Source organism: Dermacentor variabilis, chromosome 3 (genome assembly GCF_050947875.1).
Source record: "Dermacentor variabilis isolate Ectoservices chromosome 3, ASM5094787v1, whole genome shotgun sequence".
Lineage (NCBI taxonomy): Eukaryota > Metazoa > Arthropoda > Arachnida > Ixodida > Ixodidae > Dermacentor > Dermacentor variabilis.
In genome coordinates, this window is record NC_134570.1 from 140023735 (window position 1) to 140051520 (window position 27786).

At 50.2% G+C, this 27786-nt stretch overlaps 1 protein-coding gene across 1 annotated transcript; it reads left to right on the top strand.

Annotated features, from left to right (window-relative positions):
• LOC142574787 (scoloptoxin SSD976-like) lies at positions 1 to 27786 on the top strand. Its single transcript, XM_075683801.1, has 2 exons — positions 1 to 759; positions 27589 to 27786. Exons 1-2 carry the CDS (start codon positions 1 to 3, stop codon positions 27784 to 27786), a joined length of 957 nt encoding a protein of 318 aa, XP_075539916.1.

Below are 27786 nucleotides of genomic sequence, written 5' to 3' on the forward strand. Positions count from 1 at the left end.
ATGAAGCCGCCAAGTTTTCTCATCGTCGCATTGTGGCTTTCGTCGACTGTCGCAAGAAGCGCCCAGGAGTGCAGGAACGAGTACAAGAAGTTGCGGCCTACACACACCGCCTGTAAGCCGGCCAACAAGGAGTGCACAATCAAGAAGAAGGGCGTCAGCGCGGCCGAACGCCAGCTCATACTGAAGTCCCACAACTACTACAGGAGCATGGTGGCCACGGGCAAGCTCAGGGGCTTCCCTCAAGCCACAAACATGCGGCAGCTCGAGTGGAACGAGGAGCTGGCGTCCGTGGCACAGGCCAAGGCCGAACAGTGCACCGACAGGCGGGGAACCCTAAAACACGACTCGCCCGAAGAGCGTTTCATCACTGAATTCAATAAGACGGGACAAAACCTGGCTTTCCGGAGGAGTAATATTCCGTTCAATGGCACGGACTGGCCCACTCAAATAAAGGCCTGGTTCGACGGACACAGCCACTACTCGCCAGGAAACGTGAACAGATTCTCGGCTTCCTCGGAGAGCCCGGCGGGTCATTTTACCCAAGTTGTATGGGCGACAGTTCGCTACGTGGGCTGCGGCTACGTCGACTACACCGTCGCCGGCGTCTCGGTGATGCCGCACATGCAGCTGTACGTCTGCAACTACGCTGGCGCCGGCAACGTCCTGACATTGCCCGTGTACCAGGCCGGAGAAGTCTGCTCCGCCTGCCCGAACGATACTGCGTGCGCGAAGGATACAGGGCTGTGCACACTTAGTTCGGTTGGTGGCGCGGATGACAAAGGAAGAGAGATGTCTTTTAATAGTTCGCATACAACTCACGCCGGATTAGGCACAACTGGAAAGCTTCCGGGTAAGCCTGGACATCATCGTGGCATGAGCGACGCCGGCTTAGCGTTTGTTCGTAGAAACGGCGGGCCTACAATTCTTAGCTCGTCATGGCGTCTGGCTTCGTGTGTGATTGCTGCATCCTACGGAGCGTCGCACAGACAGCGCGCTTCGTTTACATAGATGGGAGTAAGTGGGTTACGCTGTCTGGTGCCACATCATGGCACGTACATGTATGACTTGGTTCAGCGTGCATTGTCATAATATCAGTTTTGCTACTTTTTGTTGATGTTTTTGTTGATGTTAAAATAAATATCAAGTATAAAATGTTTTCACAATAGAAAAAAAATACAGCACCTCCAAAGACAGCCTTGGTTGCCAAGAAAAAGAGAGAACGACAAGACCTCTTATATCAATAGCGTCAGCTATAGAGAATAAGTCTGATTCAAAAATAACGGTTTATATCTGGACACCAAAACTGAAGCGGTACGTAAAGAATGTAAATCTGAAAAACAACGCTTCATATCTGGATGCCCAAACTGAACCGGTGCTTCGTAAGTATTCGGGAAAGTATTGTCACGCAGGAAAGTGCCCTCAAACTTTAGAGCCACCAGAAGTAGTGATGAAGCCAGTTATAATAAAAGCTGAGCTAATCAATGGAATTAATTTCCGTAGGGCGACATGCTGCGCCATGAGCTCAGCCATATGATGAATAGAAAGTCAGTGAGTAGAAGTCCTGTCAATAGTTCGCAAAACCCACAAAAACCTGGGTTTTCGTGATATTGTGAAGCACCAGTCACAGCAACAATGTTTGAAGGGCCGTTATAAAAGAAATGAAGAAAGTAAGAAGCGTCTTGCGCTAGAAATGTTCGTAGAGAAAAGGTTCATTCTGTCTTGATGCCGGACGTATTACTGAAGCCGGTTGACCAATGGCAAAGAGCACGTGCGTAAGAAAATATTTGAGAATGCGGCCCCAGATCGTGTAACAAACTACCTAAAACGCGGTGCGAGAGTAGTAGGTGTTGTTGTAGTGGAGGGGATCTGAGGATTTCATTTCTTTCACTTCAAGTTTTTTTAACGGGCAACTAAATTTACGTACACGAGCGTTATTGCCTTCCCGTCATAACTGAGATGCGGCAGCTGGTGCTGGGAATTGAAGCCGTTACCTCGTGAGGCTCATCAGCGGAAAGCCACAGCTACTTGGCTACCATGACGGATGAGATAAAGGATTGAAGACCGAAACCAGCATATTCCGAAGGTAGGTTTGTATATTATCACGCAGACGACTAAATAATTGTTTTGCAGTCTGCCAAGGGATTAAAGGGACACTAAAGGTTAATATTAAGTCAACGTGGACTGTTGAAATACCATTCCAGAAACCTCGAAACGCTTGTTTCGTGCGAAGAAGAGACTTATTTTAAGAGAAAATGAGTTCGGAAGCGTCCGCATACCTCTAGCGCCCTCAAATCTCCCGCCTCAAATCCGCATACCTCGACTCGCCCGCCCTCCGATCGAGGAGTGTTGACGTCATGGTCTCATAGTGACGTTGCACTGTCAGTGAGTAAAGCAGCGCCCGCAGACGGCGCTACGGCTTTTGTGCGCAAAACGCAAAAGCGCGGCCAGAAACAGAGCCAAGACAGAGCCGACAGCAGTGCGAAAGCTGTACTATGGTGGCTAGCGGAAGGGAAAGCGCGCGACGATAAGTTGGTTCATTATTTTATAACGCCAACTTTTACGCTCGTTGCAATGGACGACCCTGACAACGACACATTGGCTCGCGATGCTGGGCTCTACTTCAGCGATTTAAGCACTGATGAACGTGACCTGCTGCTGAGGGCTCGCGCTGCCGGCATCGTTGCGTACTACTACGACGGCAACTGTATGTCATGGCTGTACATATTCATACATTTGTAGCTTTTCCTTCGTGAAAACCAAATGCCGCACTCACCGCCCCGTCTTCGACTTGCAGTTGTTCTAGCGCTTCTGAGAATGCAGGCAAGACCGACGGAACAGCGCTACGGGAAAGCATTGCTTTAAAAGGCACTCCACACGACTTCAGTAAGTCGGCGTTGAACTCGTAATCCTCTGGACCAAACAGCAGCGAGCACACTATGCGATTTTCCGGCTCTTTGCCAAATCACTGTGGCAGAGGTATGGCACTTAACCACTTCGAGCGGGGATAGATAAATAGAAACTTTATTTCAATGGAATAGATTTGAAGGAGGGGTGGTCGGAGTCTCTCAGTCCAGGGCTCCACTGGCCTCTGCCGCCTGCCTGACCTGGCTAACGAAGGACTTTTGTCCTGTCAGGTCGGAGCGGGCGAGCTGTGCCTCCCACTGCTCCATTGCGTTACTGGTATTTGGCCTATGAGGGTGCTTAGTGCACTCCCAGGTTATATGTATTAGGGTATGTATGCCACCGCACCAAGGACAGTTGGCCTTATAACGAGTGGGATACATGGCGTTTAGCAATTTTAAAGGGGGGAATACCCCGGTCTGTATGTTACGCCAATCGGCGGCCTTTTCACCGTTAAGTTGTGGGTGAGGCGGCGGGTATTTTCTGCAGACTCCGAGCTGATGAGCAAGGATGTCTTTGGCATTTAAATTGGTGGAATTTTGTGAGGGATAGTTCGAGTGGTTGGCGTTAGAAGAGGACGCCGTCGCTCGGTTAGTGAACCCTCGAGCTAACGCGTTAGCCTTTTCGTTCGCCTGTACCCCCGCGTGGCCCGGGCACCAGAGCAGGCGATGATGGTGGTTGAAGGATTTGGGGATTATCGCGACGCTAGCCGCAGTCACGTGCCCCTTGAGAAACATGCGACATGTCTCCTGGGAGTCCGTGACCACGACCGAATCCCTTTACGAACGCTCCGCGTGAGCGAGTGCGATCGCCACTGCTAATATTTCAGCCGAGGTGGGGGATCCCGCCGTGGCCGACGCGGTAATTTGCTGTTGGCTGATCGCGTTCATGACTGCCAAGGCGTACCTCCTTTGGTAGCGCTGCCCGGTCGCCTCTGCATACACAGCTGCGTCTGAGTAGTACGTGTTGTACCTATGGTTATTAGAGTACGCTGATGTAATGTGTTGTGCGCGTGCTTTGCGCTTTTATTTGTTGTACTCGGGATGCATATTTTTTGGAATTGGGGCTACTGTAATTTTGGATCTCATCGAAGGACGGAGAAGTGCGGCCTGCTCTGTGAGATAAATGGGGTATGCTGGGATATTGAGTCTGGCCAATATTGCCCTACCAGTTTTTGTGAAGCTGAGGCGCTCCCTCTGTCGCATCAGGGTGGCCTGCCTCAGTTCGTCGAAAGTATTGTGCACTCCCAAAGCTAACATGCGCTCCGTTGAAGTACATTTAGGCAGGCCCAGAGCAGCCTTGAAAGCGGTTCGGAATATTGTGTTAGCCTGCTTTTCCTCCTCCCTGTTCAACATTTGGTTCGGTAAGCCATACGTGATTCGACTAACCACTAAGGCCTGTACAAGCCTTAGGGTTACTTCTCGCATTCCAACTTTTCGATACGTCACGCGACGTATCATTTGGGCTATGTTGTGGGCTGTGAATTTGAGGGTCTTGAGTGTCTGTACTGCTCTCCCGTCGCTCTGAAGCCACAAACCCAGGACTCGCATCGTGGGTACCTCTCGGACTGATTGGCCCTCAACCACGATGTTAATCGATCCTCTGAATTTGTAGCCTTTCGGGTATATCCGGATGAACTCAGCTTTTTCGGGTGCGCACTTCAGGCCACTTCATGTAGAAAATTTCTCCACCGCTAATACTGCGCTTTGGAGCGTATATTCCTTATCCCCTAGTGAACCACTGTTCGTCCACAGCGTGATGTCGTCCACGTAGAGCGTGTAACCTAGGTCGAGTATCCGATCTAGATCGCGAGCGAGGCGACACATTGCCATATTGAAGAGAAGAGGAGATAATATAGCTCCTTGAGGTGTTCTTTTGTCAGGCATTTTAAGTAAATCTGAAGTGATTTGGCCAATACTGATGCTCGCCTCGCGGTTGGAAAGAAACGCTCTTAAGTAATTGTATGTGCGCTCACCACAACCCGCGAGTTCGAGCTCCTCCAATATTGCGTCGTGAGAGTCGTTGTCGAAGGCTCCTTTGAGATCCAGTGCTAGGACTAGTCTCTCGTCGCCGTACGGTATATTAGAATTTCATCTCTAAGTAGGAGGAACGCGTCTTGGCAAGATAAACCCGTGCGAAATCCTATCATGGAGTCCGGGAACCAGCTCTGCTCTTCCAGGTATCGCTGCAATCTGCTATGGATAACCCTTTCATAGAGCTTATCCAGGCAGGACGTGAGCGACACCGGCCGTAGTGTATCAATCGAGGGATTCTTTTTTGGTTTGGTGATCATGATTATTTTAGCCAATTTCCACTCTTGCGGCAAGTCTCCCTTGGCCCAGCGCTCGCTATTGAAAATCTTTGTTATTTTCGCTAGGGCTACCGAATCCATGTTTCGAATCAGTGCATTTGTGATAGAGTCTGGGCCCGGTGCCGAGTTTTTAACTGCGGCTTGTGCCGCTTCATACAGTTCCGCGGACGTTATGTCTTCGTCTAAATTAGGGTTCGCCTCCCCCGCGTATTGTCTCCTCGCGTACGACGATCCCGTGGCAGGTGAGGGTCCTATGTACTTTTTCTGAGGAGCATGGACTAGATCTTGGTCTGTACCCTCGAAGTTGTCTGGTATAACTTGGAGCTTCTTGTTATTCTCAGTACGCGTGCTCATCGGGTTTCGCATGCTTCGTAGTATTCGCCACCTACTGGTCGTTCCCAGAGTTCCGATAGGGTTCCACAGAACGTCGCCCACTCGTTTTTAGCAAACTCGTTGGCGTGGCCTTGGGCTTGCTCTGCCAAGAGAGCGATGCGTTGTCTCAGGTGTTCGTTTAGACGTTGCCTTTTCCACCTCTCTTCCCATAGGCTGACCAGGTGAGAGTCTATCACCGGCACCTCCGCTGTGCGCTCAATTGCTTTAGTGGTGTCTCCGTGTGCTCGTCGAAGGAATTCAGTCCATTCTCGCATGTTGGTCGGGGCTGTATCCGACTCCTCCAGCACTCTCTGGAGCTCTCAGGATGATCGCTAGAGTGTCGCAAAGACGGAGCGGCATGAAGGAGGGGGATACGATCAAGCTGGTCAGGAGCCTGGTGGTCAGCAGGGTCACGTACTCACTCCCGTACCACAACATGACGCAACAAGAGAGAGAACAAGCCGAGACTCTCATCAGGAAAGCATACAAGACGGCGTTGCATCTGCCTAGAAACACGTCGAACGACAAGCTACTCAAGCTAGGTATCCACAACACATTTGAAGAGCTCAAGGAGGCACAACTGGGTGCGCAGCTGTACAGGCTCCAGCAGTCAACCACCGGCACGGCGCTCCTTAAAAGATTAGGCTATAAAAACATAGAAGCAACGAAGGATAGGATGGCTAACATACCAGACTCTTTTCGCCAGACACTTAGAGCTAGCCCCCTGCCGAGGAATATGGACCCGAATCTGCATGCGGCCAGAACACAGGCGCGAGCGGAATACGTAGAAAAACAGCTGGCCACTAAAAACAATGTGGTATACGCTGATGCAGCCCTATACCCATGGGACCCCAACATCAAAGAACATAGAGTTGCGGCAGTGACCGTGGATCACATGGGAGAGCTGATAAGCAGCGCAACCCTGAGGATCTGCATGGTAACAGAGGGGGCCCGGCGCGGAAGAAACAGCTGCGGCTCTAGCAGCGGCGGAGGGTTACCGTAGAAACAGATCCTTGATAATACTCACAAACTCCAAAGAAGCATGCAGAAATTACACGGCAGGTAGAATCAACAAAGGGGCGCTGCGAATCCTCCTCGAGGCAGGGCTTCCGAACGAAAAGATACTGCATACGATTTTCTGGGTGCCGGGTCACACCGGAATAGAGGGTAAAGAGAGGGCCGACAGTCTAGCTTGCGAGCCCACATACAGAGGGGGACAGTCAATGGACCCGGATACCCCTATGACGGTGGAACCAACGTACGCGGAAATACTAAACCGTCACTGAAGCAAAAGGATAATATATCCCCCACCCCACCCATCTTTAACACAACACGAAGCAGTCGGCTGGCGAAGGCTGCATACAGGAACATTCTCCAATCTACACAATCCCAGTCACATGCCCATGGTGTGGGGCCATCCCAACAGTATATCACAACACATGGGTGTGCAGAAATAACTTCTCTTTCCACAAAAAACCCAGTGCGGAACAGTGGGAGGGCCTGCTCACCAGCGGCGTGCTCACAGTCCAAAAGGGATTGGTTCAACACGCTCTCGAAGTGGCCAGGCTCAGCGGTGCTCTGGAATAGGGGCGCCGACCACTCAAGACGACGGAGACCTCAGTAAAACATGAAGACCTCTGTTAGTCGCTGAAGGCTGTAATTAGAGCATTAAAGTTTTTCCTTCCTTCCTTCCTTCCTTCCTTCCTTCCTTCCTTCCTTCCTTCTATAACGAGGCCACTCAGTTAATTTAGTCATTACTATTGTTCTCCGTATGTTGGGCGTGGAGAGCGCTATTCGGATTATGTCGTGATCGCTTCCTAGGTTTTCGTCAAACGAAACCCATTGTGCGTCTCTGATGTTAATTAACGGAGAGGTTCACTCATTGGCACACAGTGATAAGTAACGTTGTATTCACCGCTGCAAGTGCCCTTGGCCAAGTTCCGCGGACAGTTCGCGCATCCAACGACATCACATGGCCGTGGCATTCTCGCTGCTTGTTCCAAATGCAAGTTTCGCGAGCCAGCCGAACCAGCGCAGCACGACGCGATAACGAAACAACTGAAACTCCAAAGCGTGCGCGCCGTAGAGTCGAGCGCGCAGAGTCGAGCGAAAACGAAACCTTTCGACGACCCGTACTACTGAAGGGTAGCGTCAAAATGTTATTTTTTCTTAAAATGAAACAGAAGTAGACAAGCAGCATTTCCTTTCATCTTATAACCTAATGAAATGATCTTTTTAATACTAATAGTTGAGTACTAGTGACATAAATGATGATGAGGAGTGCCTTCGTCATCAGGCTTGTACCGGAATGTCGCGGGGGGGGCCTCAAATCTTGTCATGCATTTACCTCAATTTCTCGGTTACTAAAGCTCTGTTCGCGATTATATTGACACCTTAGATGGTCTAGAGCATTGCTTTATCACATTAACTTGACTTCATAGTAACCTTTAGTGTCCCTTTAAGTGTATATTGCTATTGAGCCTCATCAAACTGTGCAAAGCATATTTATTTGCGTTATATGCTTGCATTGTGCACAGATCATGGAAGGGAAACACTCATACAAATGAGTTGGAGTGCGCGCGGCAGACCCTGTTGATTATTAGAGCCAGCTTGCGTACCTACCGAAACGTCAGTAAAATTCTGGTATTTTTTTTACGCGTTTCTATTATTTATTTGACCTGTTTCACTATATATATATATATATATATATGAGCGAGCGTGAGTCGGCGCGCACTGTACTGGTCGCCGTCCTATGAGCCCAACCTCCTCCTCCCCCCTCCACTGAAGATATAAGCCCTGGAGGGAAGGGGTATGCTTTCAATGAATCAAAGCATTAGGTCGTCTGATAAGGACAGAAAAGTTGCAGCAACTGGGTGGATTCGGCTGACGCAAGACAGGAGTTGTTGATCGCTGATATTGTGACCCTTCCATCGTTACGTGCTCTACACGAAGCAGGTTTATAATGGTGAGAAATGGCGCTTTGGCGGCTGTACGAGGCGAAATTTAAGTGTACTAGAGGACATCGGCGTAGCTAGTGGACATATAGAAGCGCTCGCGTGTGTCTACGCGCTTCGGCCATGTTTTGAACGTTCTAGAACATATCCACACAGCCGAACTTCTACGCTCGTGCAGTTGAAAACGGGTATGACAACCACAATTTTGTGGCTCTGAATTCAGCAATATTTCCTTCAATGCTACTTTAGCTTCAGCGGAAGCGAACTGAACCTCGATGGGTGGTCGTCGCAAAATGCCACCTCGTTGAGCGTACTGAATAGGACGGCATTCCGTCTTGACACTTTCGTTCTCTCTTCTTCAATTCTACGCTAATTTATGGTGCACTCACGCTCTCGACGGCGGTGTTAGTGATATCGCATGACTACGCCGGCGAACAGGGCTTTGTATCCCGCACATGGTCTGCGACAGACGCATGGCCACTGGGTCACGACGAAGACATTCACGTCGTCGCATTTCGCTCAGCCACTGACACGGAACGTGCATAGATGGGCGCTTTCAACCAGAGGCAGGTCGACAACGACGCAAGGATGCGAGTGCGGGAGGGATCACCTTTGGGAAGGCGAACGGCCAGGTGCCAAACTCGCCGCAAGATGTATGCACGGTCGTGTATGAAGGTGTCATCAGGGACACAGAATAACACGTTGCGCTCCTTAGACGGCGCTCACTACAAGGAATGCGCAGGTAGCTGAAGAAACCGTTGACTACCGTGCAGTACCATCGCTCAGCGGTAACATGAATAAGGTTGGGATGCTGACGCTTGTGGTGGTGGCGGTGCTGCTTACTGCACCATATTCGCGTGAGTAACTATAATAATGTGCTGTCATCTGGACTGGCACTGTTTTTTTGCAATGGAAATACAATTTGCTCATGGGCTTAAAAATCGGTAAATACTTCGGAAAAATGCAGTAGGTTACGAAGATGAGAGGGTTAGCCGGAATCGCAAATTATTCGTTGAGTAATATTACTTTTATGTCCGCTTCAGGACGAACATGTCTCTTCCAGCGATCTCCAACTCACTGTTCCTGCGCCAATCGGATCGATTTGACGTCTTCAAATGTCCTATTTTCTTCACAACACCTAATTTTCTGCCGACGTCGACAGTGTTTCCTTTCTTTTTACACGCACCCTGTAACCATAGGCGCCGACGCCGGAGGGGGGGGGGGCGGCACCTTCCGGAGTTTTCCGGGAGGGGCTTAACCCCACCCCCCCACCCCTGCGGGTGTTGCCGATGCCCCCTCCCTCGTTCCCAAAACCCCTCCCCCCACCCCCTGCAAACACACGTGTCGTCACCAGAGCTTTGCCACCCACATCTTATGAAGATCTTTTTCACTTGTGTCGACCTTTTCACTTGAAATACTACTGGGGCTAATAGCTTACTGCATCATTGTTGGCGCGGACGTGCATGGCTTTTAATTCATACTTTCGCTTTATTTCTGCAAATCTTGTCAATAGCAGGACCGGCGCATTAGAAGCACTAGCGGTTGCCTCATCCGTATTGTCTCACTTCAACATTGTTTTAAATGTCTACTGCAAGTGCGATGCACATACACAGTATATTTAAATAGGCACACAGGGCAAAGTTTATTATATTTTTGAATGAGGTGGAGGTAGCCAATTAAAGATTGTTTCTAAATGTATGGATAGCCTATGCCTAGAGAATGAATATGTTGCTGTGTGTTCACCACGCTTCAAATTGCCTTTCGTGCTTTTTTTGACCATGAAAAAAACCTAGACTTCAGTAACCCCTGCGGCAGATACCTTTATCAATGGCGAGTGGAATGCACGTGAATGTTGTGTGTCTCAGTATTGCTTCTCTTTCCAGTAAGCAGTGCTAACGACTCAGGAAAAAAAACATTTCTAATAATTTACAACACTTATTAGGGATGGGAACATCGTCAGTCGCATGTAAAGGTCATAAATATACGCAGGGTGTCCCAATTAAATAACATGCACCAAGATTTTTAAAAAGAGCAATGCGTTGCTCGAAGAAAACCTAGTGCATATTGTTTACAGTACAGTGAAGTAGCTGCCAGTAATATTTTGTTACTGAGATTTAATTAGGTACTTGAGATTAATTATCTAATTCGGGACGCACCATCCTAATTATCAAAGCGTCAATGAGGCATTTAAAGGCACAGCCAAGGGACATCTAAGTGCGGTATTTTCAGCGATGTACTAATTGCGTACTAATTTTTTCTGACTAATAAATAAACCCTGCGAAATATTGTGAAATTGGTAAATAAATAAATAAATAAATAAATAAGATATAGAGAATACCACGTGGCTGCGTTTCCACCCGGATCACAAAGAAGCGCCCTCGAAAAGGCTCCATCTGAGTTATCCAGAACGAAATCAAGTAAATAAAAAAAACATAGGGATCCAGTTAGTGCCTTATCTGCCGCGCCCCGGCCGAAGTAACACGTAACAAGTCGTGTTTGTGGTTGGTTGCAAACAAGCTGCGATAGCTGTTGTCTCAGCGTAGGTAAAGTGAACGAATTTTTGTTTGCCACAGAACCTGTCACCACAAAAGGGAATTGACAACGTTAGTGATAAGGTTTAAATGTGGGTTTTGCTTCGTCCCAGTCGCCATGTCTTTTTTCTAATGAGCAGAAGGTAAACATGATCCTTACCTTGGGATCTGCAAATGGCGACAGTAGGAAGGCCGCAAATATATATATGTGTGTGTGTGTATATATATATATATATATATATATATATATATATATATATATATATATATATATATATATATATATATATATATATATATATATATATATATATAGCAGTCATGGATGTGTGGCGGTAGCCCAAACGCATCGACTATCATCATCAGAAATCATGAAAACCTGAGACAAACTGACAGCTTCAAGAAAGAACGGCAGATGACTCCATCTTTGAGTCCTATAGCCTATGCACGAATGTTCTAGCATTTATGTCCTCAAATCCTCACGCTAGCATGTGGGACGTGGTCACCCAGATACAAATTTCCAAGTCATCCGTTTAGAAGATTCTAAATGACGGCCTTTCACCCGTACTAACTTAACCAGCACCAATGCTTAGAAGATAGGAACCTGTAGAATCGTCTAGATTTCTCGAATTGGGTCCTCACAAAAGCTGATCGGTCACCGGACTTTTTGAGCAATGTCATTTGCACAGAAGAAGCCTATTTTCCTAAGAACGCCTTGGTAAATTTGCATAATACACGCTATTGGAGGGACTCCAATCTACGCTGGACAAAGCGCAGTCGGCACCAGTACCAGTGGTCGCTCAATGTGTGGTTCGGAATTTACGCCGGTGCTATCATCGGTCCCATCTTCTTCGATCAAGCACTGTCTGGACAGCGTTACGTGAACGAAATCCTTGAAGAAGTGGTGGATGAGTTTCTCAGCGAAATCCCGTTGTCACGTCTTCCACTTCTGTGGTATCAGCAAGATATGGCACCGCACGCAGCAGCAGCCGAGCACGAAACTGGCTGGATGCGACTTTTATGCGCTATAGATTGGAAGGTACAAGCCTGTAAATTGGGTGGCTAGGACACCCGACCTCTCCCCACTCGATTTCCTTATTTGGGGTTATGTGAAACATCGTGCTTATGGGATCGAGAACGAGGTCGGACAAGTTCAAATCAAGCATAACGGATGTCTGCCTCTAGGCTGGTGTTCAGCGGAGCGTACGAATGATACATAATAAGGGCACGCCGATATCTGATGATTTTCTTTTTGTGCAGACATCCTGATTGACAATTCGGCTCATTTAGAAGAGGTATATTTACTTTCTTGAACGCATTGGTTTTGTCTTTTCTCTGCACGTTGGTCACTTCCCGTTCTGTTTATTTCGTTTTTATCTGTTGACACGAACCTATTTTGCAGTACGTATACACTTCCATGAGAAACAAAACGCTCACTTTAATTTGGCTTTGGTCCTAAGCAAGTTTCTGGCGCGAAATATAGCGCGCACTCCTTCGATGCGATGCGAGCAAAGCCGGAATTTTGAACACCCCCCCCCCCCCCTATTCTATATGCCTATTACATCGCTTTTCGCGTTTCGTGCGTGGTCAGAGCGGCGCTTCGGCAGCGTTATCAAGGAGCTTTCGTTATCAATGTTACCAGTCAGCCTTGAGAGACGGATAAGAAGTGCGACGTAGAAATTAGAGGAAGGAACAGCTGCGAAGCCATGAAACCTGCTGTTGGTGCTCCTTCCGTACCCTTATCAAGTTGATGGGCTGTCTCTTCGTGTTTGCGACAGGCAATGCAGTTGCTTTCAATCAGCTTATTCGGGGGTGCTGCTTTATGATGCGGGTGGGTGCGCACGAGCGCCGACGGCCTTCCTACGGCCACAGGGACGCTCCCGCTACTCACAACGAGGTTATTAAATTCTTCTACATGTCTAGAAGGGTCTTTCCACCCCCTCACCCCAAGTTGAATAGGGCGCAAGCCGTTTCGCTTAGACTTCTACAGACCAGCACATATCCGTGTCTGTCCGTTCTCCACGAGGCTTACCCCGACGTGTATCGTGACGACGCCTCCCCGTCCTGCGGGCAGACCTCCACTCTAGCACACATACTCTGGGAGTGCGGGTCGACATACCCCAAGTTCATCAAGGACGAGTGGGACTCACTTCTGCGTAGCCCCGCTCTAGAAAAGGAAATCCTGACTGTCCGGCGTTCCCGTGACCGGGCCGGTGGGCTAGAGCTGCAGGTCCGGACGTGGGACTATCCGGGTGCGCGACGAGTTTACGTCCTCGCCAGACCTGCAATAAAGTTTCTTCACTCACTCACTCATTCACTCACTCACGTGGTATTTTTCATACTTCGTGAGGCCTTCTTTTTTTTGCCAGTCGGAAAAATATTGTGCGCAATCAGTACGTCGCTTAAAACACCACAGTTGGATGTTATGTTGGGGTGCCTACAAATGCCTCATTGACACTTTGAAAATTAGGGCAGTACTGCTCGACTTAGATAATTAATTGCAGATACCAAATTAAATCTCAATAACGAAAGAATTACTAGCGGCTTCTCCACTGTACTGGAAACTAAGTTTCTTCGAGTGAAACAACTATTTTCTTTAAATCTGCATGATAGTTGGGGAACACTGCATAATTCACGCAGTAACCGAAATGAGGCCAAGCCGGATTGACTTGAAATCAGAATCAATAGCAGTCATGTGCAGGAGCGCTTATACTTGGACTCACTGAAAACGAAAACAAAAAGACAGAGAGACTGCAGTTTCGCCGGAAAGGCGAGAAACCTAACCTAACCTAACCTAACCTAACCTAACAACCGAGAAGACTCAGGCTGTGAAATTGAACTGTCTCCTACTATGGGGTCTGGTATACTGATAGAGTGCCGTCACTTCAGCGCTCAATTCTTCGAGGTCCCACGAAGCTTCTTTAACTGCAACTACATATATATATATATATATATATATATATATATATATATATATATATATATATATATATATATATATATATATATATATATATATATATATATATATATACGCAGGAAAGAGACGACGAACTTTTTGGGAGACTTCTGACGAAGGCTGGTCCACCAGCCGAAAACGTTAAGTAAGAAAAAGAAGTCTCCCAAAAAGTTCGTCGTCTCTTTCCTGCGTATTTTACGTCGGGTCCAGCGTGCTGAACTTTGAAGAAAACCCCTATATATATATATATATATATATAGTTACGGAGGGAGACGCAGACGCAAAGCTATGTACAAGTATATTTACAAGCAAATACGCTGCGCTTGGCCAAGAGGCAACAGCCCGCGCTAGCTTCAAATCGTCGTCGTCGTCTTCTTACTGCTCGGCTCTTCGTCATTGGAAATACTATCCCGTAGCACTACCCCCGGCGGCAAAAGCGCCGTCCCGGAGCGACTACAGGCCGGAGTCTGAAGCAGTGTAGTAGGTCTTGAGCCTACTGACGTGCACGACATCAGTAGATGCCAGAGTAGATGACGAGGTTGAGCTCACAGGAGCAATTTCGTAAGTCACAGGCGTCACCTGGCGCAGCACGCGGTAGGGCCCTGTGTATCGCGAAAGGAGCTTTTCGGAAAGTCCGACGTGACGAGAGGGCGACCAGAGGAGCACGAATGCACCAGGCGAAAACTGTACGTCACGGTGGCGGGCGTTGTACTGACGCTGCTGCGTGGTTTGAGAGTCCGTCAGTCGAGCACGGGCAAGCTGGCGTGCATGGTCGGCGAGGGCGATGGCGTCGCGCGCATACTCGGTTGTTGAGATCGCAGCAGGAGGAAGTACCGTGTCAAGGGGCAAGGTCGGTTCGCGACCGTAGAGTAGATAAAATGGAGAAAATCCGGCGGTGTCGTGCCGGGAAGAATTATAAGCAAATGTAACGTAAGGAAGGGCAACGTCCCAGTCGTGGTGGTCCTTCGAAACGTACTTGGACAGCATGTCGGTAAGCGTACAGTTTAACCGCTCTGTCAGGCCATTGGTTTGAGCATGCTATGAGGTAGTCAGCTTGTGTTGAATAGAGCAGGAACGCACAATGTCGGCGATAACTTTCGAGAGGAAGTTACGACCACGGTCAGTAAGCAGCTGTCGCGGGGCGCCATGCACTAAGATAATGTTACGCAAGAGAAAGTCGGCGACGTCAGTGGCGCAACTGGTAGGGACAGCTGGCGGGATAGCGTATCGGGTGGCGTAATCAGTTGCGACGGCTACCCATTTGTTCCCAGAGGATGACGTGGGAAAGGGACCGAGGAGGTCTAGTCCAACATGAAAGAACGGTCCCACAGGGATGGTGATCGGCTGTAAATAACCGGAAGGTAGCACCTGAGGTGTTTTCCGACGCTGGCAGGGATCACAGGCAGCAACATAGCGTCGGACGGAGCGAGCGAGACCAGGCCAGTAGGAGCGGTGGCGGACGCGGTCGTACGTGCGGGTTACAACAAGATGTCCTGCAGTGGGTGCGTCATGCATCTCAAAGAGCACAGCCTGTCGTAGATGTTTTGGCACGACAAGAAGAAGATCAGGGCCTCCAGGGAGGAAGTTCCTTCGGTACAGAATGCCGCCCTGGAGGACATATCGGCGAACGGATGCGTCGGTAGGTGTAGAGCGCAGACGCTCGATGAGTACTCGCAGCGATAGGTCTCGGTACTGCTCATCGGCGATGTTAGCGAAGGCAGACACAGAGAAAATGCCGTCGGCGGTACTACTGACGGCGTCGTCAGGCTCGTCTACCGGGTAGCGAGACAGGCAGTCAGCGTCCTTGTGTAGTCGGCCAGATTTGTAGGTGACAGAGAACGAATATTCTTGGAGGCGTAAGGCCCAGCGACCAAGTCTTCCTGTAGGGTCTTTCAATGAGCATAACCAGCAAAGTGTGTGATGGTCTGTGACAACGGAAAAGGGTCGGCCATATAAGTGTGGGCGGAACTTCGCAACCGCCCAAACTAGGGCCAGACACTCACGCTCAGTGATGGAATAGTTGCGCTCCGCGAGCGAGAGGAACCTGCTGGCGTAAGCGATAACACGGTCGTGGCCACGATGGCGTTGTGCCGGTACTGCGCCAATTCCGTGACCGCTGGCATCAGTACGGACTTCGGTAGGCGCAGAAGGATCGAAATGGGCCAGAACGGGAGGCGTTGTGAGAAGGTCGATTAGAAGCGAGAATGCAGAGGCCTCGTTAGCGCCCCACTGGAAAGGGGCGTCTTTTTTCAAAAACTCGGTTAGTGGTCGTGCTATGGCCGCGAAATTTTTAACGAAACGGCGGAAGTACGAGCAAAGGCCGATGAAGCTGCGCACATCCTTGACACACTTTGGAACAGGGAAGTGCGTAACAGCATGCATCTTGCCTGGGTCCGGTTGCACTCCGTTCGCGTCAACGAGATGTCCAAGGACGGTAATCTGGCGACGGCCGAATTGGCACTTCGATGCGTTGAGTTGCAGACCGGCTCGCCGAAAAACGTCCAGGACTGCTGAGAGACGCTCGAGGTGTGTTGCGAATGTTGGGGAGAATACTATAACGTCGTCCAAGTAGCACAGGCACGTGGACTATTTTAAATCGTGAAGAAGGGAGTCCATCATGCGTTCAAAAGTGGCAGGAGCGTTACATAGACCGAACGGCATCACTTTGAATTGATGAGGACCGTCGGGTGTTACAAAGGCAGTCTTCTCACGGTCAAGATCGTCCACGGCAGTCTGCCAATAGCCGGAGCGAAGGTCAATAGAGGAGAAATAGCGAGCACCGTGGAGGCAGTCAAGGGCGTCATCAAAGCGAGGTAGGGGATACACGTCCTTTTTGGTAACCTTGTTAAGGTACCGATAATCCACGCAAAAGCGCCATGAGCCATCCTTCTTTTTTACCAGCACAACAGGTGACGCCCATGGACTACATGACGGTTCAATAATGTTCTTAGCAAGCACCTCGCGAACTTCGCTGTGAATAACTTGATGCTCAGCTAGTGATACTCGATACGGGCGGCGATGAATAGGAGGGGCATCGCCGGTATTAATGCGATGTTTGACAGCTGTTTTTTGGGCCAAAGGGCGATCGTTCAAGTCAAAAATATCTAGGTAGGAAATTAGCACGCGGTAGAGCGCTCGAGCGCGCTCGGAAGGCATGTCGGGTGCAATCATTTTTGTAAGTTGGCGATGGTACAAGTTGCCGACTGCGACGGTAGAGGAGGATCTGCTGAATTGAATGGTCGTCTACTGAAATCGATGCTACAGAGTGATCCTCGAATGAGCAAAGTTGGGCCAGAGACATCCCGCGTGGCAGTACTTGTGTCGTCAAGCCAAAATTGACCACTGGCAGGCAGACGCAATTCGCCGTAATAGATAAAACTGTATGAGGTACTGTGATCCCGTGTGTAAGGAGGACGTCTTGCATAGGAGCCGCGATGTAGTGACCGTCGGGTACTGGTGGGGATGACACGAAGTCAGCGTAAGTCAGTGCCGAAGGTGGCAAGCGAACGAAGTCGACGGAACTGAGGCGAGTAGGGTGTTGTTCAGCGGGATCCAGAACAGGCAGGTCGAGGCGGAGAGTACTGGCGGAGCAATCGATGAGAGCAGAATGTGCGGAGAGGAAGTCTAAGCCGAGGATGATGTCGTGGGGACAGTGAGCGATGACTGTGAATAGCACGATTGTTGAGCGATTGGCGAAGGAGACGCGGGTGGTACACATACCAATTACGGAGGCTGTTCCGCCATCGGCGACACGGACAACAGGCGTCGTGGCGGGCGTGATAATTTTCTTGAGCCGGTTACGAAGGTCAGCGCTCATTACGAACAAATGCGCCCCAGTGTCTATGAGTGCAGACACAGAAACACCGTCGACTTGCACGTCAAGAAGGTTCAGATGAGTGGGCAACGTCAGTAGAGGATTTGGCGGCGTAGGGAGAAATGCAGCGTCACCTCGAGGCGCTGCATCGTCTAGTTTTCCGGCTGGGAGCGGCGTCCGAAGGGAGTCGGCGAATAGGAGCGATGGGCCTGCGGAGAGCGAGATTGTCGTCGTTGGGGCGAAGGCGAACGAGAATAGGGGCGGTTCGGCGCAGGAGAATCAGCGGTGGCATTATCGGAGCGTGCGGCATAGGGACGAGAAGGGCCACCTGGGGGGCGAGAGTAGGCAGTATAAGTAGGCCAGGTTGGGGAACTCCAGCGACTGCGACAGTGCCGAGAAATGTGCCCGATTCGATGGCAGTGGAAACAAATGGGCTTGTCGTCAGCAATGCGCCATTCAGATGGGCTGCGGAAACGTGGTGGGTAAGAAGATGCGGGACGAGGCGGAATCGAAGAAGCCGGGCGGGTATCAGGACGATGGGCAGAGCAGATGGTGTGAAGACCCATGTTTTCGAACTCTTGGCGGACAACTGCCTGGATCAGTGAGACCGTGACTGCAGATGTGTTGGTGGGACTGGAGTCGAAGGCAGCCGGATAGGCGGCCTCGATCTCACGCCGGACGATCCTGGTAACATCGGCAGTGTTGTTGGGACAAGGAGTGTCGGCACAGGAAGATGTCGCTGGGGTGTTGGGCAGACGGGCAAACTGCTGGGTAATACGTCGGCTTTTAGCGAGTTCCAGGCGGCGGCACTCTTTTACAACAGCATTCACCGTCGCTACGTTGTTGCAAACGAGCAAGTGGATGTGGACAACCTTGTCGGACTCACTCATGTGGGTGTAAACTTTGCGGCACAGAGCCAACACGTCCTGAATGTACGTAACATAGGGCTCGGTTGACGTCTGCACACGGCCGGAAAGCGCCTTCTGCGCGGCAAGTTGGTGACCGTAGGGTTTGCCGAACAAGTCTTGAAGCTGTGTCTTAAGTGAATCCCAACTGGTGAGCTCGTCTTCGTACGTGCAATATCAAACTCTACGTGTGCCACCGAGGTAAAAGACTACGTTGGCGAGCATAATAGTAGGGTGCCACCGGTTATTACGGCTGACGTGTTCATACAGGCTGATCCAGTCATCGACGTCTTCCCCATCTTTGCCCGAGAATACGCCAGGATCACGGGGAGCGGGGAGAGTGATGTAGGTCGTCGAGGTGGCAGCAGGTGTCGGAGCCGGCGGAGTCGGGTTGTCGTCGCCGGGAGCCATGAAGGAAGGCTCGACGTACCGTCCACTGCGAAGCTCCGTGACGAGGTACAGGGAACGTCCACCTCTAGCAGATATGTTACGGAGGAAGACGCAGACGAAAAGCTATGTACAAGTATATTTACAAGAAAATACGCTGCGCTTGGCCAAGAGGCAACAACCCGCGCTAGCTTCAAATCATCGTCGTCGTCGTCTTCTTACTGCTCGGCTCTTCGTCATTGGAAATACTATCCCGTAGCAATATATATATATATATATATTGTTACGTGTGGAAAGACAGACGAAAGAGGCTATTTACACTGGAGCCAGACAGCCAGGCTGACCCTCGCTAGCGCCAAGGGCACAGACCCACTTCATCGTTGTTCTCGTGGCGGCTCGTCTCTTGAGCACCTCTCGATTATATCGTAATACTCTCCCCCTCCCTCTCTCGGCGGCATAAGCACCATCACGGTGCTGTTAAATATCCAGGGCTCGTGGAGAGTTGTAAGGCTTGAGTCGAGCGACGTGGACAATGTCACCGGTTGTCACTGCGGAGGACGTAGTGGGCGTGGCTAGAACGATTTCATAGGCGACATCGGTCACTTAGCGGCGCACGCGATATGGGCCTGTGTAACAGGAACGCAGTTTATCACAAAGTCCAACTTTACACGATGGTGACCAAAGCAACATGAGGGTGCCGGATCCAAAATAGACATCGCAGTGACTGAGGTCGTAGCGCGGTTTGTTTGTCTTGAGACACTTGTAGATTGGCACTTGTAGAAGTTGGCGAGCATGGTCAGCACGGGCGATTGCATAATGGGCTTAATCGCTAGATTAAGCTGTGATGGACGAAGCACAGTGTCCAGTAGTAGCACCGGCTCTCGGCCATAGAAGAGGAAAAACGGGGAAAAGCCAGCAGTTTCGAGACGGGAAGAGTTGTACGCCAATGTAATGTAAGGTAGAGCCAGGTCCCAGTCACGGTGGTCGTCTGAAACGTATTTGGATAGCATGCCTGTAAGGGTGCGGTTCAAACGCTCAGTGAGGCCGTTCGTTTGAGGTTGGTAGGAGCTGGTAAACTTATGCTGTATTGAGCAGGCACGCATGATGTCGCCAATGACTTTGGCCAAAAACGTACGGCTCCGGTCTGTTAGCAATTGACGCGGATCGCCATGCATCAAAATGATATCACGTAGGAGGAATTCCACATCAGTTGCGCAAGAGGTCGGAAGAGCGCGGGTTACGGCGTAGCGGGTCGCCTAGTCCGCCACGACTGCAACCCACTTGTTTCCTGATGTAGATTCTGGAAATGGGCCGAGAAGGTGTAAGCCGACAAGATGGAAGGGATCGGCAGGGATGTCGAGTGGCTGCACGTAAGCAGTGGGGAGCTCGGAAGGCTTCTTGCGTCGTTGGCAAAGTTCACAAGCGGCGACGTAACGTCGTACGGAACGGGCTAGGCCCGGCCAGAAAAAACGGCGACGTACATGGTCATAGGTTCGAGGTATGACGAGGTGTCCTGCCGTTGGTGCGTCGTGAAGCTCTTCTAGGACGGTTGAGCGGAGGTGTTTAGGTATTACAAGTAGGAACTCATAGCCGTCCGCATGAAGGATACGACGCTACAGAGTACCGTCGCGGAGGACGAAGAGGCGTAGAGTAGCATCGGCCGGAGAGTGTTCAAAGCGTTCTATGAGTGCTCTGATGTAGGCGTCACGTTGCTCGTCGGCGAAATGAAGCAGCCGTGATACAGAAAATACGCAACCAGCACTGACAATAATGGAGGAGTCAGAGTCGTCAACAGGGCAACGCGACAAGCTGTCAGCGTCTTGGTGTAGGCTGCCAGACTTGTACACCAGGGAATGTAAATACTCTTGTAGCCTCAAAGCCCGTCAACCAAGCCGGCCTGTAGGATCTTTTAGCGATGAGAGCCAGCAGAGAGCATGATGGTCAGTGACTATGGAAAAAGGGCGAACTTAAAGGTAAGGACAGGACTTTCACAAACACCCAGACAACAGCAAGGCATCCTAGTTCCTCAATGGAATAGTTGCGCTCCCATGGTGCTAGGAGGCGGCTCGCCTACGCAATAACGCGATCCTGGCTACACTGACGTTGGGCTAAGACGGCACCTACGCCATGACCGCTGACATCTGTACGCAATTCTGTAGGGCCATCCGGGTCGAAGCGGGCGAGAATGGGTGGTGAGGTGAGAAGAGTGACGAGACGAGAGAAGGCGGGGGCTTCTGAAGTACCCCACGAGAATTGTAGGCCTTTCTTCAAAAAATCAGGGAGGGGTCTAGCAATTTCCACGAAATCTTGAACAAAACGACGAAAGTACGAGCATAGCCCAACAAAACTTCGGACGTCTGCGGCTGACTTCGGAACCGGAAAGTCTCGAACAGTGCGAGTTTTCTCGGGATCAGGCTGTACTCCGGAAGCGGCAACGAGATGGCACAGAAGAGTAATTTGGCGGTGCCTAAAACGACATTTGGACGAGTTAAGCTGCAGCTTCGCCTTTCGAAATACATCGAGTATAGCTGTTAGACGCTCAAGGTGAGTGGCGAACGTTCGCTAGAAGACGATGACGTCGTCGAGGTAGCAGAGGCATGTGGGCCATTTGAAACTTTGGAGCAAGGAGTCCATCATACGCTCCAAGGTGGCAGGGGTGTTGCATAATTTAAACGGCATTACTTTAAATTGGTACAGGCCATCAGGTGTGATGAACGCGGTTTTTTCTCTGTCCATATCGTCAACAGCAATCTGCCAGTATCCAGAACGACGATCAATAGAAGAGAAATAGCTGGAATCGTGGAGGCAGTCAAGGGCGTTGTCTGTACGTGGGGGCGGGTAGACGTCCTTCTTAGTAATGTTGTTCAGATGACGGTAGTCCATATAGAAGCGCCATGTGCCGTCCTTCTTCTTAACCAACGCCACAGGTGACGCCCAGGCACTCGAAAAAGGCTCAATGATGTTTTTATCTTGCATTTTGTTCACTTCACTTTGAATTACTCGGTCTTCCGACGCAGAAACTCGATACGGTCGTCGGTGAATAGGTGTAGCATAGCCAGTAAGAACCCGATGCTTGACCCCGAGCGTCTGGCCTAGAGGGCCATCGTCGAAGTCGAAAATATCTCGGTAGGACGGTAATAGATGGCAAAGGTCTTCAGCCTGCGCAAAGGACAGGTCCGTCGCAACCATTTTCTTTGTGTTGGGATCGGCGCCAGAGGCTAGCGCGAGGGGCCTGCTAAGCTCGCAAGAACCATCGGTTGATAACGCTGCCACGTGATGGTCGCCGAGACAACGTTGGCAAGGCAAATACCTTGCGGTAGAATTTGCTTTGCCAATCCAAAGTTAAAGATAAGCATGCGAGTTTGGTTCGCAGTAATAGTAAGTATACTGTGAGGTACGGTAACGTCATACTGTAGTGGAATGTCGGGCAGAGGAGGTTCGAGGTAGTCACCATCAGGAACTGGTGGGGAAGACAACAGTTCAATATAGGCTATTGACTTTGGCAGCAGGTGAGGAAATCCGGTGGGGCGTAAGCGGCACTGGGTTGCGAGAATGGGCAACTCAAGGCGAAGAGCAGTCAATAAGAGCAGAATGCGCCGAGAGAAAATCGGGGCCAAGGATTAGGTCTTGGGGGCAATGAGCAATCACGGTGAAGAGGACAGGAGTGTGGCGACCGGCGACGCCAACACGTGCCGTACACATGCCGACGATAGGCACAGTACCGCCGACGCTGGGGTGAGGAGCTTGTTAAGTCGTCTTCGGAAGGCAGCACTCATAATAGAAAGATGTGCTCCTGTATCGATGAGTGCCGTGACAAGATAGCCGTCAACGTCAAGATGGTTTTGGTTCGTGTGTAACGTGAGCAGAGGATTTGAGGGCAAGGTCGACAACGCAGCTTCATATCCAGAAGCTGCAGTGCCTAGTTTTCCGGCTGGATCCTGGAGGCGATAGGCGGCGGAGAGAAGCGACGGTGTCGGGCTGTACTTCACTGATGGCGTCGAGGTGGGGGCGAGCGGCTGTAGCGGCTGTAGCAGAAGCATCAGTGGCAGTGGGTTCATGGCGGCTGGTATAGGGAACAGAAGGTTCAAAGGTGCGGGAATAAGCGGCGGCGTATGTCCGAGGGGGTGGTGGCCATCGGTCGCGGCAGTGACGAGTGACGTGGGCGACGCGACAGCAGTGGAAGCAGATCGGCCTGTCATCAGGGGTACGTCATTCGGACGGGTGGCGGCGAGATGTGATAGAAAAGGACTGCCGGGGACGAAGAGGGCCGCTAGAGAACTGGGGAACGCTGGGTTGAGACGTTGAAAACACGGGGTTCAGGCCCATGTTTTCAAATTCCGGTCTGACGATGGCCTAAAGAGTCGCAATCGTTCTTGCTGGCGGATCGAGAGGCGTCGCGGAGAAAGCTGGTGAACAGGCAGCCTCGAGCTCGCGGCGAACAATACGGGTGACGTCGTCACAGGTGGTCGCCTGACGTGGTCGACCCTCACATGTCGACGTAGCAGCAGTGTTGGGTAGCTGCGTGATGTGGGGTGTGATACGGCGGCTCTTAGCCTGTTCAAGGCGACGGCATTCCTTAATGGTGGCGTCGATTGTCGAGACGTTGCCGAAAACAAGCAAATTGAAAGCGTCGTCGGCGATGCCTTTTAGAACATGTGACACTTTATCAGCTTCAGACAATAGCGTCGTCAGCTTTTCGGCATAGAGCCAAGATGTCGAGGATGTATGAAACGTACGGCTCTGTCGATGTCTGAACACGAGACGCAAGAGCCTTTCTCGCGGCAACCTTGTGGCCAATGGAGTCGCCGAACAGTTCCCTGAGCTTTTCTTTGAAATGGTCCCAACTGGTTATCACGTCGTCATGCGTTTGGTGCCACACGCGGGGGGTGCCGCCGAGATAAAAGATGACATTGGCAAGCATAATCGTTGGGTCCCACCTGTTATTAGCACTGGCGTTTTCATAAAGCTTGATCCATTCGTCAACGTCCTGTCCCTCCAGGCCAAAGAACACACCAGGGTCGCGATGTTGGGCAACCATGACGATTGGAGCAGTCGGACAAGCCGAAGTCGTTGCAGAGGCAGTCTCGTCACCGGGAGGCACGGTGACAAGCTCAATGTGCCGACCATTTCGCAGTTCCATGGCGAGGACGGGGATCGCTAACGTCCACCATAATGTTACGTGTGAAGACGAAAGAGGCCATTGACACGCAAGTTACACTGTAGCGACACAGCCAGGCCGACCCTGGCTGTCTGTATATATATATATATATATATATATATATATATATAGTGTGGAGTTCGGAAAACTGGTCGGGCCGAAGCACCCCCGCAAAAATGAAAACTATCCGTCTATGCCCGTAGCTCTAATAGAACACCAGTTATCTGCTCTACTCATTAAATGGCCTGACCGGCTATATTTCTTCCTTTTAATGTCAACAAGAATATCAACCACACCCATTTGCTCTCTAATCCACATCGCCATGTTTTTGTTTCGTGACTACAATTTTTTTTATTGCACGCTCGCTGCACGGAGCTAAGCTGCGTCGCGAGTTTTTTTGCAAAACCTCCAAATTTCAAGCCCTATAGCCATAACCTAGTGTTGGCAGAATGTACAGATTGTTTGTTTTCCAAGGATATCGGTAAGCAGCCGGTTATGACTTTATCTGTCATATGCGCCCTGTGGAGTTCTCCTCCGTGCTCTTGGAACAAAGGAACGTCAACACAGTAGTGCAAACAATCACAAGGACATTTATTGCACCTTTCATAGGCCTGCTAGCCGAGTTGCTATCCACAAAACATGCCGATGTGCGCGCGACAAATCGCGGAAGTCCGACTTACCGCGACCGGATAATGAGCGAATATGTCCTCCCCATGCTGGGCACCAACGCCTGGTCGTTCGCGCGTACGGTCACGCGAACGGTGGCGCGTTCAAACGATCGTGTTCGTCCACTCCGCGGTAGGCTTCGCGAGATGGTCTCGCAGAAGCATGAATCGGCGCACGCCCTGAACGTCCGTGCCACTTGCCGACTCCGAGCCAAAGAGGAAGAGCCTTCTCCTTCTTGCGCCCAAGTAACCCCGCCGTTAGCTGCCGTTAACAGAGTAACACTGGCGCCATCTCTCGTACTACCTTGCATTCACAGCGACCGCCACAGTAAAGCCACGCGGCGAAGCCGGATTACAGGAAATGGGAGCTATGCGAGAAAACAACATATCAGGGGACGCGTGAGAGTCGCGCATCCCCACAGCCCCAACGCATTCTTATTATTCTTCTTGGTAGCTGTTTACAGTACAGATGCGGAGCTTATCGATATTCACCTACCAACTCGCCCATCGTACCATGTTGAGGAAGTTTTCATCACGCTACCTTGCATGTGGGAAAGAAAAAAATGGGTTTAGAAAGAATGGAGGAGGACACACACACACACACGCACATGCACGAGCTCACGCACAAACACACACACACACACACACACACCCGCGTGCACACACACACACACACACACACACACATAGACAATAAGGAGGAAGACTACAGGTGTCGAAGGGGTTAGCAAAAAAAACATGATAATGCATTCGAGGTCTTCCCATGGGATAATGAATCACTTCTACCACTTTTAAAGAAAGGGTTTTTTTTTTTAACTCACTCTGGAGTGCATGTGCGTGTCGCTCATATGATGACCCCCTCAGCGGTCACGAGGCTCTTTTCACAAGGTGAAACTCCAGCCCTTTTGTGAAACAAGCTTTGCGGTGTATGTGTTACTCTACAAGCGAGACCCAGAACCACTGCCTCCAGGCAGTAGGCTCATCTGGACAGAGGCCAGTCGTTCAATTTGTTGTGCACAGCGGTGAGTTAATGTATCTGCGCACAATACTGCAGGCACTGGCACAGAATATGACTCATAGTTTCTGTTTCAACACAGTGGTCACAGGCTGCACTGGCGGTCATCCTCATGCCGAAGGCATTGTAGGTTTTGCTGAACGCTACGCCCAACCATAGTCTGAATGAATGGGTCCCGTTATTCGTTTGCCAGGTCACAGGTCATCTGGATGACCTGTGACTCTATGACCAAAGTAAATTTACCCTTGCACACCTTTGAAAGGGGGACCACTAACTACGTATTCCTGTCATTTTGTCACTCTCGTTTATATTACCAAAGTCTTCTGAACATTAATCTTTAAACTTACCATTGGGCTTTGCAGTTTAAGGGTTTCAATAATGTGTTGTAACTCCTCTCCAGTATTGCGGAACAGGAAAATGCCACCTGCAAACCATCACATTTTCAGATATTTCTCGTTAGCCTTTCTAATATGTTGCTGTTGTTTCCGCCAAATATAATAAAGTTCACACGAGTTCGAAAAAAGAGCAGAACCAACGAAAGTCGCGTAAAGGAAGCAGTGCTGAGCACGGAATTATTGCATACCTTCATTATACGAAGGCACGCTGTAATTTGGAGCGTGCAGTTAATTGTTCTTTGTCCATGCAGCTCCTCGCCAGACGCAACCGACGCGGAGACTCAGTCGCTAAGGCGTTGCGCTTCTGAGCGAGAGGTCGCAGGTTCGAGACCAGGCTGCGCCGGTCGCACTCCGGTGGATGCCGAATGCGAAAATAGCCCCCGCAAGTGCGGCGTTTCACGTAGCGATAGTATTCTTCGCCGGGACGTTCGGCCTAGTAATTTGATTCTGAGCGCCAGACACAAAAGAAATGAGAATCACATTTGCGTTGCAACATGTATTCCTCTAACGCATGCAAACGTGGTCGGTACGTAACTTCTGCTGTTTCAGAGGCCACCTTCAAGTGTCTGAGACTGGTACCCTCATCAGTGGTGAGTCAGTGTTGTGATTACGCCCTCGTTCCAGCTACGAGTCTTGATAATGCATCGTTCCTTGTTCATCAGGCATGCGAGTACTTTATCTCTTTGAGGCGTGGCGGGTGGAACAAATTTCGTCCTTTTCCATCTTCTCCACGAGGCATCTAGCCTTCCTTTCCACTAGCCTGCGCTACATGCGTATAGAGTACCAGCCCTGATTTCAGCGTGAACTAACTACGTAGCCCTGTCATGACGACTGCGATAACAAACGCCGCTATCTGGACAGCAGCCATGGAGCCTCCCGTGTGTACCTGAATTCCAAGAGTGCGTGAAAGATGATGGAAAATGCTGAACAAGAGAAATACTAAGAGCAAAGAAGTCACGGTGTTATTATTTATTAACAAAGAAAACGTGATAACTGTATTGCAGGATTTTACGATATGACACGATTTCAAATAACGGTTACATGCGTTGGCCGCCGCACATATGCTTGGTTCTTATGAAAATTTTTCATTAGTGTTATTCAGCAGTGATTTCTGTCTAACCGACCATATTCAGTAAAATAGGTCATTCATTTTTTTTTGTATGAACAAGCTTCCGTGGGCGAAAGAGTTATTAATTTATTTTTCTGGGCCTCGACGTGCAGAGTAGGATTAAAGGCCGCGAGCTAGCATGCGTGTACACCTGCCTGAGCATATTCCTGGCACAGGAGAAAGAGGACGACGGAACTCCGTGCTGGGTGAGTAAATTCTTCTTGCGCACACAGGCATACAACTTCATGGAAGTGTGCCTGAGTGCTTACGAGGACTTTGAATTCTTTGAGGCGCTGTCCTCCTGCCCTTAG

What these genes read in the sequence shown, in the direction of transcription:
- LOC142574787 (XM_075683801.1), top strand. Translation starts at nt 1, where the DNA reads ATGAAGCCGCCAAGTTTTCTCATCGTCGCATTGTGGCTTTCGTCGACT. An exon ending in GGCTGTGCACACTTAGTTCG is followed by an intron (nt 760 to 27,588) that starts GTTGGTGGCGCG and finishes CTCGACGTGCAG; the next exon opens with AGTAGGATTAAAGGCCGCGA.